The sequence below is a fragment of the Zootoca vivipara genome, chromosome 14 (genome assembly GCF_963506605.1).
Source record: "Zootoca vivipara chromosome 14, rZooViv1.1, whole genome shotgun sequence".
Classification (NCBI taxonomy): Eukaryota; Metazoa; Chordata; class Lepidosauria; order Squamata; family Lacertidae; genus Zootoca; species Zootoca vivipara.
The window spans coordinates 13,948,256-13,966,626 of NC_083289.1; the positions used below are offsets into that span (position 1 = coordinate 13,948,256).

An 18,371-nucleotide genomic window follows, 5' to 3' on the forward strand; every position below is an offset into this window, starting at 1 on the left:
CCAGGGGGTGGTGTAAAAAGGTGGCTGCAGTAACAAAGAAGGCTAACCCACCCTAGAGAGAGTGAGAGAGAGAGCGTTATCTCCTGTCGGGGGGAAAGCTCTAAAGGAAGTGTCGGACAAGGGAAAGAGCAAGTATAGAGGGGAAGACCGACTGAGGGGAGGAGAAGGAGAAGGAGAAGGAAAAGAAGAGACGGGTGGAGGCGGAGAAAAGAAGAAGCGCCATTTATACACTGGGATCAAGGCTGTTAAAGTGCTTGTTTGGGGGCAGAAAATGGAGGGTAACAGCGATAATGGCGATTGCTGACTTGCCAAGTCACAACTTCCGCCTTCCCCACGGAAGACCAAGCTAAGAAAGGGTGAGATCCAAGTAACCCGTGTATTCTAAGAGAGCGAACGAACCGACGAGCGCCATCTGCTGGGGAAAGGGAATTTTCCTTTACTCCTCTTATGGAGATAATCTGAAATGAAGGGCCTTTAAAAGTTACATCCCCACACCCCTCCCCCAAATTAAAAGGAACCCCCATGGACTTTTGACTCAAAGGGAAAGGGGAACTCCCGAGGTTTGAGAGTGAAAGAGGCGGGAAAGAATTCCTCTTTGATAGAAGATCCTAATCTGTGCATGCCTTTTTACCCTCTCTTCTTAGAAAGTTAAAAAAGCCTTCACGTTTAATTACGTAAAATGGGAAGTAAAAAGACACAAGCCTTAAATACAAGGAGACAGTCGACCTCCCCTGATAATGATGCCTTATCAGACCTAAAGGAACTCATAACAGAAATGAATAAATCCTTGAATGAGAAATTGGACACAGCAGAGGTATCGAATAGAGCATTAAGTGAAAAAATGGACTCAGTGGAGACAAAGATCGAAAATAATTCACAAGTGATCGTGGAAATGTCTAATCAAATAAAGGATTTATATGGTAAGAATAAAGAGTTAGAGAAGGCTATGAAGGACTTAAGTACTAAGGTGCATAAACAAGAGGAAGTCATCAAAAAAATTGCAACAGCTGATAAAGAAAGGAAAGAAGAGCAGCGGGAGGAGGATGAAGAGAGGCTACGCATCAAAAAGACTCAGGAAGAACTGGCAGACCAGATAGCCATGTTAGAAATGAAACAAAAATCTCTCTGGTTGAGGATGAGGGGGATAAAGGAGTCCCCGAATGAAAGGATTGATGAGAAAATTATTAGAGAATTGGCAAAATGGCTTAAAGTCAAAGAGGACGACCTGCTTCTTGATGTGGAGAGAATTTATAGGACTTGGACGGACAAAACAAAAAACAAAAAGGGACCAGGAGATTGTGTGGTCATCCTTAATTCCTGGCTACTGAAGGACAGAATATTACAAAAGAAAAAACAAGAAGAATTCACAGTAGACGGGAAGGGGGTGGCCATCTTTAAAGAGATACCGAAAAGGTTTATTCTTAAGAGACAAAATTATAAGGCCCTAACAGAAGCCCTTACAAGGAAAAATATTGGATATGTCTGGGAGTTCCCGGAAGGTTTGACCTTCCCCTATAAAGAAAGAAGGAAGACGATCAGAACAAAGGAAGATGCAGAAAAATTCTTGAGAAGATTGAGAAAAGAAATAGGGGAAGAAGAAGAGGGTGAGGGGGCTATTGAGAGTTAAAACTTGTTAATATAGATGATTAGAAGAGAATAGTAGATGATCCAGAATGATGAGTAAGAATAGGGGGAGGAAGGGGAATTGGGATGTTTTCTCCTTTTTTTTTTTTGTTCAAAGATAAAGTGTGTTTTCCTTTCGCATTTTTTTTTTGTTTGTTTGTTTGTTTGTTTTCTCTTCTCTTTCTCCCTTCCTCAGTGGCGTGGTCTCAAAATTTGTTCTTTTAATATTATTATTATTACTATTTTCTCTCTCTTTTTGGTTTTATATTCTTCTGTTTCTCTTCCTCCCTTTCTTAAATACACCACTCTTATTTCTGAAACCTACCCATACCTTGTGATTTTGGGGGGAGGAGGGAGGGAGTGAGTGAGATTTGGAATCTGTACTGACTACTGTCTGAGTTGTAACTTTATTCAAGCTTAGAGTAAGAATAGCATTAACCGTATATTAAGGGTGGATTAGTACAGTTGAACTTTATTTTGGGTAATTATTGTGTGAAATTTCGGAATTATTTGTAAGGATGTATTGTTAAGACATTTTAGATTTATGCAGATTTATAATAAAGAATGGCTTGTAAATTAATCTCATGGAATGTAAACGGATTGAATAAGAAAGTGAAAAGAAATAAGATTGAACATCTGTTGAAGAAAGAACTATGGGACATAGTGTGTTTACAGGAAACACATATTTCGCAAAAACATGAAAGAATTCTAAAAAATAACAGACTAGGGAATGAATTTATATCTGCGGATAAAAAGAAGAAGAGGGGAGTGGCCACCTATGTGAATAAAAAATTGAAAGCAGAAAAATTATTTCAGGATTCGGAGGGGAGAGTGGTAGGAGTAAAAATTTATTTAAACATAGGGAAGGTTGTAGTAGTTAATGTATATGCCCCAAATGGCTGTAAGGAAATTTTTTTTGAAAATGTAGGGAAATTATTAGGGGAGTATGTGGAGGATGAGGAAATCATCCTAGCAGGGGACTTAAATGGTATTATGAATGCAGGGTTAGATAGATCTAATGTAGGGAGGAAAAGGGGAGGCAAATTACCACCTAGCTTTCGCCACCTAATTTCAAATTTTGGGATGTTAGACATATGGAGGGAGAGGAATCCAAGGGAGAAAAGATTCACACATTATTCGGATGCAAGGAAATCGGCAGCTAGATTGGACGCCATTTGGGTAACAAAAAATTTAATGATGAAAATTAATAAATGCGAAGTATTAACAAAACTTATTTCAGATCACAACCCAGTTATGATAAGAATGCAAGAGCAAGCAAAACAATCTAAGAGATGGAGGTTGGATGAAACTATTTTGAGGGATGAGACCTTTGTGGAAAAAACCAAACACTTGCTGAAAGAATTTTTTGTAAATAATATAAAAGAAGATGTGAGTTTGATAACGGCCTGGGATGCCAGCAAGGCCTTCTTAAGAGGGCTATATATTCAACAGATAGGAAGGAAGAAAAGAGAAAGGAGAGAAAGGATGGAGGAGGTGAAAAGAAAAATAGAGGATAAAGAGAAAGAATTGGGGAGAAACCCCAAAGGGGAGAATCTGGCAAGTCAAATAAAAATTTTACAGAAAGAATTAGAAAATGTAGTAGAGCAAGAAGTAGAGAAGAGGATAAAATGGAATAGACAAAGATTATTCGAATTTGGAAATAAAAGTGGGAAATTTTTATCATGGCAATTAAAGAAGAAACAAAATGAAAAAATTATAACAAAGGTAAGAGAGGGGGAGAGATGTTGGACGAAAATGGAAGATATCAGCAGGTGTTTGGTGAATTGCTACAAAGATCTCTATAAGAAGGAAGGAGGGAATGAGGAGGGAATAAGGAAGTATTTGGAAAATTATAAAGGGGAATCAATAAAAGAAGAAGAGAGGAGCTTCCTAAATAAATTAATTACTAAACAAGAGATATATTCGGCAATATCAAAATTGAAAGCAGGGAAATCCCCAGGCACGGATGGCCTGGGGAGCCAACATTATAAGATCTTCAGAGAGGAATTAATAGAAACTTACCAAAAGCTAGTGAATGACATCTTAAAAGAAGGTACCATCCCACAGTCCTGGCAGGAGGCGTATATAATTCTACTTCCAAAAGAACAAACTGAAGAGATCCAAGCGGCCAATTTTAGGCCGATCTCATTGCTGAATACCGATTATAAGATCTATGCTATCATCATGGCGGAAAGGCTGAAGCAGGTTTTGAATAGAGTGATCGGTCAAAATCAACAGGGGTTTCTACCAAAAAGGAAAATGGCTAAAAATATAAGGGTACTTGTAAATATAATTGAATTTTTAGATTGGCACCCGGGGAAGAAAGCTGCATTTGCATTTTTGGATGCAGAAAAAGCTTTCGATAACCTGAGATGGGAGTTTATGCTGAAGGTACTGGGGAAAATAGGTATAAATGGGAGCTTTGCGAAAGGCATTGAGGCAATTTACAAAAAACAGGTAGCAAAATTAATAGTAAATGGAAATTTGTCTGAAGAATTTGAAATTGGTAAAGGGACTAGACAGGGGTGCCCACTCTCGCCTCTATTATTTATTATGTCAATAGAATGTTTAATTAAAGAAATTAAAGAGGAAGATGAGATTAAAGGAATCAGAATTAAAAAATATACTCATAAGATAAAGGCATTTGCGGATGACATCATAGTAATGCTAGAGGATCCCATTGATTCGATAAGTAAAGTTAAACAAAAATTGAAAGAATATGGGGAAGTCTCCGGATTTAAGGTGAATGTTAACAAAACTAAATTAATGGTCAAAAATATAAGGAAGGAAGAGGCAGAGGAATTAGAAAAATTGGCAGGGTGGAAGATAACCAATAAAGTAAAATATTTAGGCATAAATGTAACCCCTAACAATATTAATTTATTTGATGATAATTATTCGAAATTATGGAAGGAGATAATTGAGGATTTAGAGAGATGGGGAAAGCTAAATTTATCATTATCAGGGAGGATTGCGGCAATAAAAATGGCAATCTTGCCGAGGGTTCTATTCCTGTTCCAAATGCTCCCAATAATAGGTAAGAAAAGTACCTTTGAGGAATGGAGGAGAATTATAAGTAGATTTGTTTGGGCGGGGGGGAAACCCAGGATACAATACAGACTGCTAACAGAAGCAAGAGAAAGAGGAGGATGGGGGATTCCCGACCTAAGGTTATATTATGTGGTGGCCAACTTCTGCTGGATAAAAGATTGGCTGATTTTAAAAGACCAAGAACTCCTTGAACTGGAGGGATTCAGAAATATTAAAGGGTGGCACGCCTATCTGTTGTTGGAGAAGAAAGGCAGCCAAAGAGAATTTTCAGATCACATATTTAAAAAATCATTATACCAAACATGGATGGAATTTAAAGATTGGGTGGAACCACAAAGTGCTTGGTGGGCATCCCCAGTGGAAATGATGGCTACAGGCACTTGTGGAGGAAGGGGGAGGTGGCCAACCTATCAAGAATTATTAATAAAAGAAAATGATCAATGGCACTTGAAAACATATGATAAGATCAAAGAGTATTGCCAAAGCTGGTTACACTATGGACAGGTTCAAAGCATTTTTAAATTACATAAGGAAAATGGTTTCCCGGAGAGAGAGTCCAAGCTCCAAGAATTAATAATCAAAGACGGGGAAAAACCATTGGGGAAGATGTATAAATTTCTATTAGAAGAGGAATTAAAAGATGAATTGACCAAGAGTGTCATGATAAAATGGGCCATTGATGTTGGGAAAACGATTTCTGTAAACCAATGGGAGAAATTATGGAGAGTGGACTCTAAATTCACAGCATGTATGTCTATTAGGGAAAATATATTAAAAATGTTCCACAGGTGGTATGCCACACCGGAAAAAATTGCCAAATTTTATAAAGTAGGGGATGGCAAATGTTGGAAATGTAAAAAGAAAATTGGAACTTTTTACCATTGCTGGTGGACCTGCCCAGAGGTGGCCAACTATTGGAACAAAATCTATGAAAAGATTAAAAAAATGCTAAAATGTACCTTTGAAAAGACCCCGGAATTATTTTTGTTAAGTCTCATTCCCTCCACCATACCCAAAGATAGAGTGAACATTCTTTTATATGCATGTGCCGCAGCTAGGATTCAATTGGCAATGAAATGGAAAGGAGATGCAATACCTACAACTCAGGAATGGCAGGAAAAATTACTCGAATATTTGAAGATGGCTAAATTAACAGCTATAATTAGAGACGTACCCAGGCAGAGAATCATGAACGAATGGAGATATGTACAGGAGTATATGGAGAAAGAGAATCTAGAATGTAATTTAATGATGTGCTTAGAGTAAAGAAATTGCAAGAGGAGAATTCAGGTTAATATGAAATTATTAGTTATGAATTGTGTTTAGATATAATTTAGAATTCAGCAATGGATAAACAATATATTTAGAGACGCGTGTTACAAATAATAGGAAGCAACTTTTATTTATTTATCTTCATTTTTCTATTTTTATTTTTTATTTTTCTTTCTTGTTCTTTTTTCTTCTCTCCCCCTTTCCGTGCTTTAGAGCCTAGGCATTTTTATGTATAGGTTAGTGATATTTTTTCTTTTTCTTTTCTTTTTTACTTTTGAACTTTTAATGTACTTTGGCTTGTACTTGATTTGCATATGCATTTTGTATTTTGGAAATTTCCTGAATAAAGTTTTTTAAAAATTAAAAAAATAAAAAATAAATAAAAGGCCAATTTTGTTTGAAAATGTGGACTGTTTGCATACTTTTCCCAAAGCAATTTACAGCATGTTGTTTTCTTTAAGACCATGATGTCACACACTTTTCTTAGTCACTGATTAATTTCTGGATGATTACTGTTTCTCCAAGATTTTGCTACCAAACGTTATCTGATCTGCTATCAACAATGAGATACAAGAATCCTCTGATTGTTCTTTATCTGCTGGTTAATATGATCTAACAACATTTTAACTGGATTTAGTTGCAGACTGTATCCTGTAATTCCCCTTTTAGTATCTCTGATATCTTTCCAAACAATCCTAATCCAGTTGAGTCCTACTATATATGGGTGATGGCAAATCTTTTGATAAATATGAGAACTGTAATAGTTACAGTACCTTCTCCTCGTTGGCAGCTAACGTCTGAATTTGTGTTTCTAAAGCTTTTATTTGGCCTTCAAGCTGAATTTCCCTTTCTTTGGCATTCTGATGGAGTTTTTGATTTTCCTGGAGACTGAGACACATGCCATCTTTTTCATCTTTTAAAAAAAGGAAATAAAAATATTAAAAACCACTAGATTAAGTTGGGGGGGGAATACGATGTCTACCTGTCAAAATGACCCATGGGTGGTGGGGAGACAAAACAATCTTGCCCACTGGTTGAATCCTGATCCCCAGCACTGAAATAAGAGTCACTCCCTGCTCACAAGCAATTGTAAACATTAATACAAATGCAGGAAAGAATGAACACACAATTTGTCTCTAAGTAATTTAAATTTAGGGTCCAGATTGGTGTAATTTTAATTTAATAAACACACAAGCACAGAAATTATAGTTCAGACAAAAAAAATGATAACAAAACAACAGTGTGCTGCCTTGTTTATTATTTGTAATAAGCACTTCAATATTAATTCTTGCATATCTGGTTCTCTTACAGCCCTTTTGGTATTTTATCTTTGTTATTTTCCAAACCTCTAACACACCTCTGCCAAGAATGCAAGTGATCTTGGTCAATAATCCCAAGTGGGAGTGAACTAGGGAAAACAGCCTCAAATTCCAAATCAGGAATCCTTCTGGGCCTAATCTGGTCCATGGGCAGGGGGTTCCCCACCACTGTCATAGAAGAAAATATTTTATTTCTAAGGGACCTAGAATCCTCACAAACCAAACCAAAACTCTGCAGGTTCTTCCCCAAGGCAAAGAGATTTACCTTTTACAATTGCAAGCTGATGAGACAGATACCTAATCTGCTGGGCTCTTTCTTCCAGCTGGTTATTAAGTTCTTCCAGTTTTCTTCCTTTTGCTTTATTAAGAACCTGAAGTTGCAGAATCTGCATGTTGTCTGGAGAATCTGTCAATTCAGATACAACTTTCAAACATCGGATATTAAAACATGCACGCTTTTCTCAACTAATATAAATATGGTCACGTTTTTTTTTAAAAAGGGGGGTGTTAAATTATATCTTGATAAAAATATCAGAAACTTATATGCAGGGATCCGAAAATTTAAACTCCCAAAGCCCCACAAATGAAGTCTTCCTTCCTAGTTCCCATTCAGATTTTTGTTTATGAGTAAGCCCATTCGGACCTATATCCTAGAATCTTACACAAATCATATGATGGAAAGGCAGAGAGCCTTCCACAAGATCAAGGGTGGGGTGGTCTGAGCGCATGTCTTGTGAGGCTTGTTGTGAGCAGCCGCTTGTTTGAAGGGTGTGTTCTTGGCTGGCTGATTTATCTGCCAGAGAAGGCCCCTTCAGGATAAGTGACCGATTTTTTGTTCTACTGGGAAATAGTGAGCCAATCACTGCAGCAACTACCAGCGCCTGTGTTTATTATGGGTAGGAAATGTCTGAAAGCTGCTCACTGTGAAGGCAATGCACCTTGCAATACACACCTAATAGGGCCTCAAGCCCAACACACTGCACTAACGTTTCTGCATTAACTTCAGTGCTATCCCAGGTGAGCCACAGGTCTGTTGGCCACATCTACAAGTGAAAAGATTCCTCAGAAGGGCAGCACTCCTTAGCTGACCAACAGTTCACAGATTTCTGACTTGGAGACTACACATGGACCTGAAAGTGCTAGGTCGGCCTCCTTATGAACCCACCAGACTGGTTTCTCTGTGCCTGTTCTCCTTAGAAGCAGCATTCCAGGTAGTATTACCTCAGCCGGGCATTCAAGGCTCTCTCAATGAAAAAAAGAACTATTTCACAAGGACAATGTGATTCTTCGTACAGACCCTACATTTCACACAAAAACCAACACCAATTTCCACAGCACCTAGAAATTAATCCTTCTGAGGAGGAGTAGTTTGGATATCCCGCTTTATCACTACCCGAAGGAGTCTCAAAGCGGCTAACAATCTCCTTTCCCTTCCTCCCCCACAACAAACATTCTGTGAGGTGAGTGGGGCTGAGAGACTTCAAAGAAGTGTGACTAGCCCAAGGTCATCTAGCAGCTGCATGTGGAGGAGCGGAGACACGAACCCGGTCCCCCAGATTACGAGTCTAACACTCTTAACCATTACACCACACTGGCTTTTGCCGGCATTCCTCCCACCCTATAGAGTGATCTTGGCACATGCTAGGTTTCAGAAAGGTAGTCAGGGCACACATCGAAAGGACAAAGCGCTTCTGACAAACACACAGCCTCTTTGTGTCATTTCATCCTACCATAGCAAGGTGAATTAAGTGTGTGTGTGTGTGTGTGTGTGTGTGTGTGTGTGTGTGTGTGTATTCATATTCATTCTACTCTATGAACCACAGCACCTGTAGGCACCCAGACATCTTGCTGCCCACTTGACAAGAGTAACAGCTATTTCAGCAGCCCTGTGCACTCAGGCCAGCATCTACATTTACCCATTACCCTTCCCTACAAATTGCACCATGGCAGAGGGACTAAACCAAAGAAGCCTAAAGGGAAAAGCACATACAGATCAACTAGTCACATGTCCCTGACTTAGGCAAATCACAGGGCACTACTGTCTATAAGGATGTCACCTCTGCTACCCTCAGAACATCAATTCTTAGAGTAATTAACAACTTACCCTCACCAGTACCCAAAAATTCTTGTTGCATCTCTTCAAATGCGTCATTTCTTCTTGTTGCATCTGGAGAAATAGGGACTGGTTGTTGGATGTTATTCTGGTATGGCTTATATACTACTTTGTAAGGCTCCACAGTTGTTTCTGAAGTGCCACATTGCAACTACAACAGAAAAGCACAATTTCTTTAAAAAGTACAAGTCACTGCTTACATTTGTTATCAGAGTTCCAATACCCAGTTATGAAATATACAGTGGTGGCTTGACTTATGAATTTAATCCGTTCTGAAGGCATCTTCATAAGTCGAAAAATTCGTAAGTCGAAAAAAGCCATTGGAAACATGATTTCCCATAGGAAGGCATTGAAAACGGAAAAAATTGTAAGTTGAAGCAACCCTATCTAAAAATTCGTAAGTCAAAAAATCGCTATCTAAAACCGTCGCGGTTTTTTTCCGGATGCCGAGACATTCGTAAGCACACGGCCATTACCCCCATTCGTAAGTCAAAAAATTTGGTTGTCGAGTTGTTCGTAAGTCAAGGTGCCACTGTACATGTATAGTGCCACATATAAAGGAAGCATATATAAGCCCCACTTTTCCCTTTAATACATATGACTGGATTTCTACTCCCTGCCTCTTGTCACCCATGTACTTTTTAAAAATTTATTTTTTGACGAAGTAATAACCATAAATAAGAATAAAAATGTGCACCCCACCACCAAGACCATTCCATTGTAACTATCCAACCTCCCAAAATTTAAACACCTCTTGCGATGGTTTGACCCATTTCCGTTTTAACAGTACAAATTCTAGGAACACCTTCCATATCTCCTCAAAATCATTTATCCTGCGTATTCCCTGTCTTACCTTAATGCACATATACCTTTGCTTCTGATACCAGGCTCAAACAATATGTGAAATGTAGTACCCCAAGACCTTCATTTGGAAACCATTACTTGGAAATAAGCCCTAATGATTTCAACAGAGTTTAGACCCAACTTTGAAGTGCCAGATTTGCTATTTGAAAGTTACAAACCGACTTAATCTTGAGGTTGTAGTTCCAGTTTTCTTGCATTTTGCAATGCCACTATAGTTTTTAGAACTTTGGAAGATGAATATCAGGAAATGCGAAAACAAAATAGCAGCTTCAAAGAGTCTACATACCTTCACGTTTTCCTTCTTAGCATCAATGAAATTGTCTGTTTTGCTGTGTTGCTTACTGAACTCTTGCTGGTGACCATTTGTGTATGGCCTAAAGTTTTCTGGAAGGTGATATATGTTGTCTTGTTGGTAGTGGGTAGATGCTTTAAACCCATCTCCTCCCAGATACACTTCATCAGATCCATCCTCACTTGCTCTGCCAGAAATCTCATACATGCTTTTCTCTTCATCTTCATTGTGATGCTCTGACCAGTCACTGCCATGCATTTCACCTTGGAAGTTGCCTTGGTCGTGTAAAAAGCGCTCCGCATACAAATTCTGACCCTGTTCATAGTCCTGTGAATAAAAGTAGTTAGCACAACTGGGTACTAGTTATGTTACAGCTAGCAATGTTTGAAAGACAACATGAATAAATTATTTTGCAAACCTGCACAAAGATAAAGATAAACAAGCAAACAAGCATGCCAATCTGCTCTACTGTATGTCCTATTAACTTACACTTTGTGGATTTGTTGCAACTGGATGATCATTCCATCTGTTGGCATCCTGATCCCAGTGTTTATGTGCTCTATAAAGAAAGCACATGGAGCCATAGGAAACGTGTGAGCATATGTAGCATGATTGTGATATATATTAACTGAACTTTTTTCTTCATTTGGCCTCCTACTCAGACAGTTGATGTTGCTCATACAGTTACTGTGAGTGCCATTTGAAAATTTCAACACTGCCGGGGGGGGGGGTGGATAATAAAGACAGTCAAGTTTCTTACTGTTCATGGTCCTCAGGTGCACTGTAATCAGAGAGATCTCCACTGTCTTCTAGCATATCATGGGGAAGGTCTGTTAATAGCTGCTGCAACTGAAATAAGACTTATTATAGTTACATAAACGTGCAAAAGGTTGGAGTAGTTGATCCTCAGGGTCCCTTCCAACTCTACAATTCTATATTTCTTTAATTCTATGGAGCACATATCCAGTAACTAGACTTATGCTTAAGTGAAAGAGGTTTTGGCACCTTCAATAACAAAGGAATTAAAATGAGAAGGCATGCTACATTGTTCTGAAAACGCCATACCATTGTAATATTGCCACCATGGCATATATTATTCTTTCTGTGCAGGGTCATGAACATTTGCACAAAAAGTATGGAAGATATTCACTTTCATAATCAAGGCAGGTAAGATGGAATAGAACCATAGTAACACATTCATTTATGGGAGCTGACCTATTGCGCAACCTACACATAGATGCCTTTGAGGGGCATGCTTTGCTGCTACCCAAAACAGTAAGCAAGATTAGAATTCATCAACTTGTTCAGCACAAAGTTGCACATCGGAAATATATCATGAACTGTAAGATTGTAGTTCAGACAATTAGGTTGGATACAGACATGGCTGCAGCAGAACTCTGCTAACTGGATGCTTCATAAGCAGAATTCAGAGAAGGAAGTTGTTGTCGTTGTTGTTGCTACTAGTTGCGCCTGCATCTCCTTATACTACATCCTCATGACTACAAGAACCTGCTCTGGGAGGTTTGGAAACCCTATAAAAGTGCTGTGGGATGCAGCAGATGTCTCTGCTGGATCAGAGTCCCTTTGGGGAATGGAAAGACTGTTTGCAGATTGGACACTTTGGATCCAATGCCTGTAACTGACTATCTGAAAATAATCAGGAGTGATAGGTTGCCCAATCACCAGTTTCTTTGGATGAGCTTATCCCTCCTCTATTCTAGCACTCCATTCCTCACATTTCTCAGAATACAGGGTGGGAAACTCTCCCCCAGCTCTCTGTCTGTCTCTCACGCCCACACACAGAGTCCTCCACCTCAAATCCTAGATGACTTGGAGAAACCAGGACGGGTAGCTGATTTGAATGTTGACTGTTTGTCTTGGCATGACATTATATTGATATGCAAGCCTGCCTGAGGGAAGAGGTGTGTGGCAAAAGCTATCCTATCCTCCTGGCCTGAATACTGCCTCCTGCTCTGCTCCTGGAATTGATGGAGGGTGGGGTTTTATCAAAGATAAAGGAACATCCACAACTGCCGCTTAATTCAGAAAGGAGTTACTGCTCTTCTAGACAGAGTCTGTCTAGACAGAACTATATAACTGCATTACAAGAATGGCAACCTGAAGAACATCTGTTTGAGCCTGCTTTTACCTTCTCCCTCCCATGCCTTCCTCGTATGTCATGGCTTTCTAGACTATGAGTCTCTATAACCGATTTTTGTAGGCCACTCTGGGAGCGTTTCTGGCTAAATAACAAGGATTAAATGCTTTAAATAAATAATATGCAATGGAACATACAAAACTTGGGAATCCTATAATTTTAATTCAAAGCTGGAGTGGGTGGTAATAATGTAACATTATTTCAGCTGAAGTATCATGATAGGAAACCAATACTGCACTTCTCTAAGTATTTTTTTAAAGCCAGAAAACACCGTATTTTTCGCTCCCTAAGACGCACCTTTTCCCTCCGAAAAAGGAAGGGAAAAAGTTTGTGTATCCTATGGAGCAAATGCGAGAGCCAGAGCCCGCACCAGAGCCAGAGCCCGCGCCAGAACAGCAAAGGCGAGAGCCAGAGCCAGAGCTGCGTGCGGCGGGAAACCGGCTCTTGGGCTGCTTCCATGACAGTGAGCGAGGTGATAGCAGAGCCCCTTCCGCCCTTCCTCCCAGCTTCCATCCTTCCCCCCTCTCTTTTCTCTCTCCCTCTCTCTCTCTCTCGTCCCTTCCTTCTCCCTCTTTCTTTCCCCTTCTTTCCTTCCTTCCTTCCCTCTCTTCCCTCCCTCCCTTTCTTTCTCTTTCACCCCTCCCTCCCTCTTTGTTTCTCTCTCACCCCTTCCTTCCTTCCTTGTCTCTCTTTCTTTCTCTCTCTCACCCCTTCCTTCCCTCCCTTCCTCTTCCAACTTGAATAAAATATTGGGGGGGGGCAGGTAAGCCCCACCTCACATATCGTATCAGCCTTTCTCAACCTGTGGGTCCCCAGATGTTGTTGAACTACAACTCCCATCGCCCCTAGCTAGCAAGGCCAGAGCTCAGGGATGATGGGAGTTGAGGGATGATGGAAGTTATAGACCAACAACGTCTGGGGACCCACAGGTTGAGAACCGCTGCAATTGATCTCAAGACAAAGTGCATGCACACTATATGAATGACAATGCCCATCAACATGGGGGGGGGACGACGACGACTTCCTCAAATATTTCAGGGGGGGGGGGCAAAGGCACCTAGACCTCTAGGAGTTGGCTGCTATGCCTAGGACAATTCAAGAAAGCAAAAAAAAAAAAAACAATTCTTGTTTTCCTCCTCTAAAAGCTAGGTGTGTCCTATGGTCAGGTGCATCTTATGGAGCAAAAAAATACGGTGCTGTGAATGTAGAACTTAAGTCTCTGCAGGACCAACCTTTCTTTGGGGAGGGAAGAGCTGCAGGCCACTTACATATCTCAGAATACCTTTCCTCAGTATTTCTTTGTTGTGGAAGTTACTTTTCAGCAACTAACTAAAATAAACTTTACTTACTTGGAGCAAGGAATCCTGTATAGAGTGCACCTGTTCTTCCAAACCTTCAGTGAGGTTTTGATACTTAGAATGGATCGCAACTGATACATCTGTGCAGTACATTTTCTTTTTTTCACGTTACTAGAAAACTGTACACAACATAAGCGATTATGGTGTTTTAAATTAGATACCCATTTTTTCTTCATCCTAAAACTAGCAAAGCCTATACATGTTTATTAAAGGAAAGCATCAGCCCACAAAAAGAATAATGGGCAAATAGGGGAAATGCCTCTCTCATATTTTAGAGTGGGATTACTATATTAAAAATAAAAGGGGTAACCGTAAGACTGCACCAAAACCACCAGGAAAACTATACGTCTTCTTTTTGGCATGGCAATCAAACAGATTGTTTGATTCTAAAGTTATCAAATATACTACAGATTGTTATCTAAATGTTCTCAGACATTCCAAGCTACCGTCTTTCCCACATTTTAAGACACCGTCTTATCACTTTTTTTCCTCAAAAAAACACTGGGTGGCTTATTTTCAGGGAATGTCTTACTGGTATTTTTATTACATCAGGAGCAGTGCCCCTCTTTCTCCCTGTCTCCCTGCGGGGCAGGACTCTTGACTGAAAGAAAATGACGGGCAACAGCCACCACCAAGCTCCATGAGAGGGAGTCTGAGGGAAGGGAGGTGTGTGCATCGCTGGCCCAGCCCTCTCTCCCCGGCCCTGGGATGTTCGTGAGGGAGGGAAGGAGCTCCTCCGAAGGGCTGCTCTCTCTCTCTCTCCCCTCCCAGGTGGGGACTCACTTAATAGCAATCTGCTACACTGGAGCTTCTTAAATTTAAACCAGTACAGTATAATGGAATCTATCTGTGTGATGCAGTCGTAGCAGTAGCCTATACTAAAGCAAATAAGGATCTCTACCAGCCAGCCAACTGCCCAAGACTTAAGAGCGAAAGTTCCAACAATGTAGCACTTTGTAGCACTGATAGCAAAGAGGCTACCGGCTGAGATACTGTAGAAAACAAAGCAGCCAGCTGAGCAGCAATTAAGATGGTAAATGGTAGCAATTAAGTAGCAATTGAGCCAGCAGAAAGCGGGGTGAGATAATCTGCTGGTCCTAACAACCCGTCCGTGTTTCTCTTACCCACAAAATGTTAACTTTTGTGTAGGGTGTAGGGCAGTGTTTAGCAGCTCCTAAACAGCGAGAAGGGGAAAGTCCTTAATCCCCAGGGCAAGGACTGCGCCACCGGCAGCGATCCCGGTACCGGTACAAATCCTTAAAGGGGAAGCTCTACAGACAAGCAATGGAAAGAAAAAAGAATCCTCACTTTTTAAAAGGCTATTAAAAGGGGGAAAGGTGGGGGGAAGCGAGAGGTGGGCTGTGTGTATGTGTGTGTGTGTGTGTGTGTGAGAGAGAGAGAGAGAGAGAGAGAGAGAGGCGGGGGGGGGGAGAGAGAGACGCGCACACAGAGTCTCTCCCTAAAGGGGAAGGCAGCGTCTTCAATCGCCCCTCTTTTTTCCCTCGTGCTTTCATCTTCTCCCCACCGCAAATGCCACTTTTCTCCTCTTCACCAAGCAAGCAGAGCTCACACAGCCTAGCTAAAAAAAAATATTTTGGAATCCTTTTACAGGTATTTTAAAAAATGCTTACAAAACAGGAGGGGGAATCACGAGGCTGCAGGAACGGCTCTACGGTGCATTTTTACAAGCTTTTAAAAGAAATACGTGTCTTTGGAGCGACAGTAAAATGGGGAGAGATTTTTATGGGGGGGAGTTGGCTGGCGGGAGGGGGGAAGGGTCTATCACTATGTCTTATTTTCGGGTTATGGCTTATATCGCGCAACTGCTTAGAAATCCTGCTATGTCTTATATTATGGCTACGTCTTAAAAAGGGGGAAACACGGTATACACTATCAACACCTTTTTGTTGAATGTGTACAATTACTATTTCTATATAGACTAGGGCTTCAGCACTGCTCAGTGTTGAGGAATTCAGAACTGGAGTGAAGTAGATGAGTTTCTTCTAAAGATCCACTCATAAGAGACAGCTGGAGGGGAGCAGGAAACCTTTGGAGAGCAGAGGATGCTGGAACTGGATGAGTCAATATATGTAAGAACAGAGAGAGAAGGTTGAGCAAGGCCATGGAAGGTTTTGAAAGCAAAACTGAGGACCTTGTGCAGGATCTGGGAACTGATAGGAAGTCAGTGTGGGGATTTAAGGGATACAGTATGATAATGACAAAAGAGGTGAATAATTTTAGTAGCAGAGTGCTGGAAAAATTTGAGTTGACCAAGGTGAGACAACTGAAAACCAGAAGTGGGAAGACAAAAGATGCCTGAGACATTGATTCATTTTTGCTGCGGGAGGGGCAGGGAGAGAGGAAGGATTGTGTTTTTATACTGTTGTAAAGGAGAAAAGATTGTGCCTCTTGTACAAGGATTTCAGATAATCTCTATGCAGGGTTTCCCAAACTTGGATCTCCAGCTGTTTTGGGACTACAATTCCCATCATCCCTGACCACTAGTCCTGCTAGCTAGGGGTGATGGGAGTTGTACTCCAACAACAGCTGGAGACAAAAGTTTGGGAAACCCTGCTCTATGGATTAGACGAGGGATGGAGAATCTCAAGGCCAGAGACCAAATGCAGCCCTCTCCTTCTGGCCCTTAGGACTATTAGTAGGCAACAGGCTCTTCCTAGCCCTGCTCTTCACCAACAAGCTTTTTGCCTGGCTGGAATGTGCCCTTTATTATTATAATCCCTCCTGGATGAAGATATAACTATAGATTGATAAATACACAGTGTGCGTGTATACCTCTCCCTTTTCTGTGGCTGGAATATAGTCTGCTACATTAAGCTAACAAATCACACCCACTGTCATGCTCGCTTTTGCCTCTAGACTTGCTCACCACTGCCATACGGTCCCCTTCTTCCTGGCATGCTTATTTCAGAGGTTTGGGATAGGGGATGTTTGGAAAATTGTCCAACCAAGTCAGTCCCCACTTGCAGCATGAAGTGGTAGTACAGCCCATAAACATGTTTACACCTCTGCAAAAATTAGGGAAGCATGTCACCATCCCGGTGGAAGGCAGGGAATTAATTCAGCTGGTAATCAGCATACCTAAAGGAAAGTTGGGAGTTTTTTAAGCCACAGAAGGTGGCTTTAACGACCAATAGCTTGTTAGTCAAACTAGACAAGAAGCAAAACAATTTTTATGCTGATTATTTAGCATTAACGCACAATGACAGGAGATTGTACTGGTCAGCTGATGGTGGTTTAAGAGCCACTCTGGTTCTCTAGGACCAAATCAATACAAATATTGCAATACAATTAACCAGCAATAGTTTTCCTATAAGCCCACTTGACACAACTCCTTTTAGAAATTAGCTGATTTTTGTGTGTTTTCTCTGTCCACAAAATATACAGAACTCTCAGGGAAAACTGATACACAGAAAAATCAGTTACATGTGCAATAGGCACCCTAAAACACTAAATAAATTAAATGCATAAGAAACACATACTGAAGTGCTGCATAGAACAGCAGAGTCTCTCTTCATAATAGAGAGAGGCACCCACATTCCTAAATACTCCAGATAAGAGAAGGCATAATTCACAGTTCTGTTACAACAGCTGACTCCAACATGTACAGAAGCTTAAAAAATAGCAAATGACAAAAGCACTTTATTTAAAGGTGTGTTTTTAAACAAACAGCCCCATAATAAGGAGCTGTTTCGGTGACATCATGAGACACTCAGGTGTAATTTCAAGAAGATTATGATGTCACTAGAAATGTCTTTCCAAGACAACAGTATTAGCCTTAACAGAAAGTAGATTTCTGAGGTGGAGTCCAACCCCAGAATAAGGAAGTCACAGGAAAAGCTCAACAACTATACAAGTTGGACCTGCCAGTATAGCTGTATAGCAGACATGCTAGGTCTGAATGCAGCCCTGTTTAGGGAAGTTTTTAATATTTAATGCTGTACTGTATTGTGTTTTTAATACTTGATTGGGAGCCACCCAGAGTGGCTGGGGAAACTCAGACAGATGGGCAGGGTAATAATAATAATAATAATAACTAGATCAGTCATATTATAGAGCTGGAAAAGGTTCAAAATAGGGCAACCAAAATGATCAAGAGCATAGAGCAACTCTTCTATGAGGAAAGGCTACAACATTTGGACATCTAAGTTTAGAAAACATGCTAGAGGTGTAAGTTATGCATGGCTTAGAGAAAGTGCATACTGTATATAGAGAGACAAATTTTCCCATCATGAAATTAAACTTGTGGGCATTCAATGAAACTGAATGTTGAAAGATTCAGAACAGACGAAAGAAAAGTACT

The 18,371-nt window shown here is 40.4% G+C and overlaps 1 protein-coding gene across 2 annotated transcripts in view; it reads right to left on the minus strand.

Annotated features, from left to right (window-relative positions):
• Positions 1 to 18,371, minus strand: part of CEP152 (centrosomal protein 152) — a 55,816-nt gene that overhangs the window by 34,419 nt on the left and 3,026 nt on the right. Inside the window, exons 2-8 of one of the 2 annotated variants that reach the window (XM_035131887.2) lie at positions 14,042 to 14,169; positions 11,295 to 11,383; positions 11,024 to 11,093; positions 10,529 to 10,861; positions 9,370 to 9,529; positions 7,531 to 7,671; positions 6,720 to 6,859 (exon numbers count right to left, since the gene is read on the minus strand). In XM_035131887.2, the coding sequence (XP_034987778.2) occupies positions 6,720 to 6,859; positions 7,531 to 7,671; positions 9,370 to 9,529; positions 10,529 to 10,861; positions 11,024 to 11,093; positions 11,295 to 11,383; positions 14,042 to 14,143 (1,035 nt within the window). In that variant the 5' untranslated portion in view covers positions 14,144 to 14,169. The remainder of the gene's footprint in view (positions 1 to 6,719; positions 6,860 to 7,530; positions 7,672 to 9,369; positions 9,530 to 10,528; positions 10,862 to 11,023; positions 11,094 to 11,294; positions 11,384 to 14,041; positions 14,170 to 18,371) is intronic. The other variant, XM_035131890.2, reaches the window with a different exon arrangement.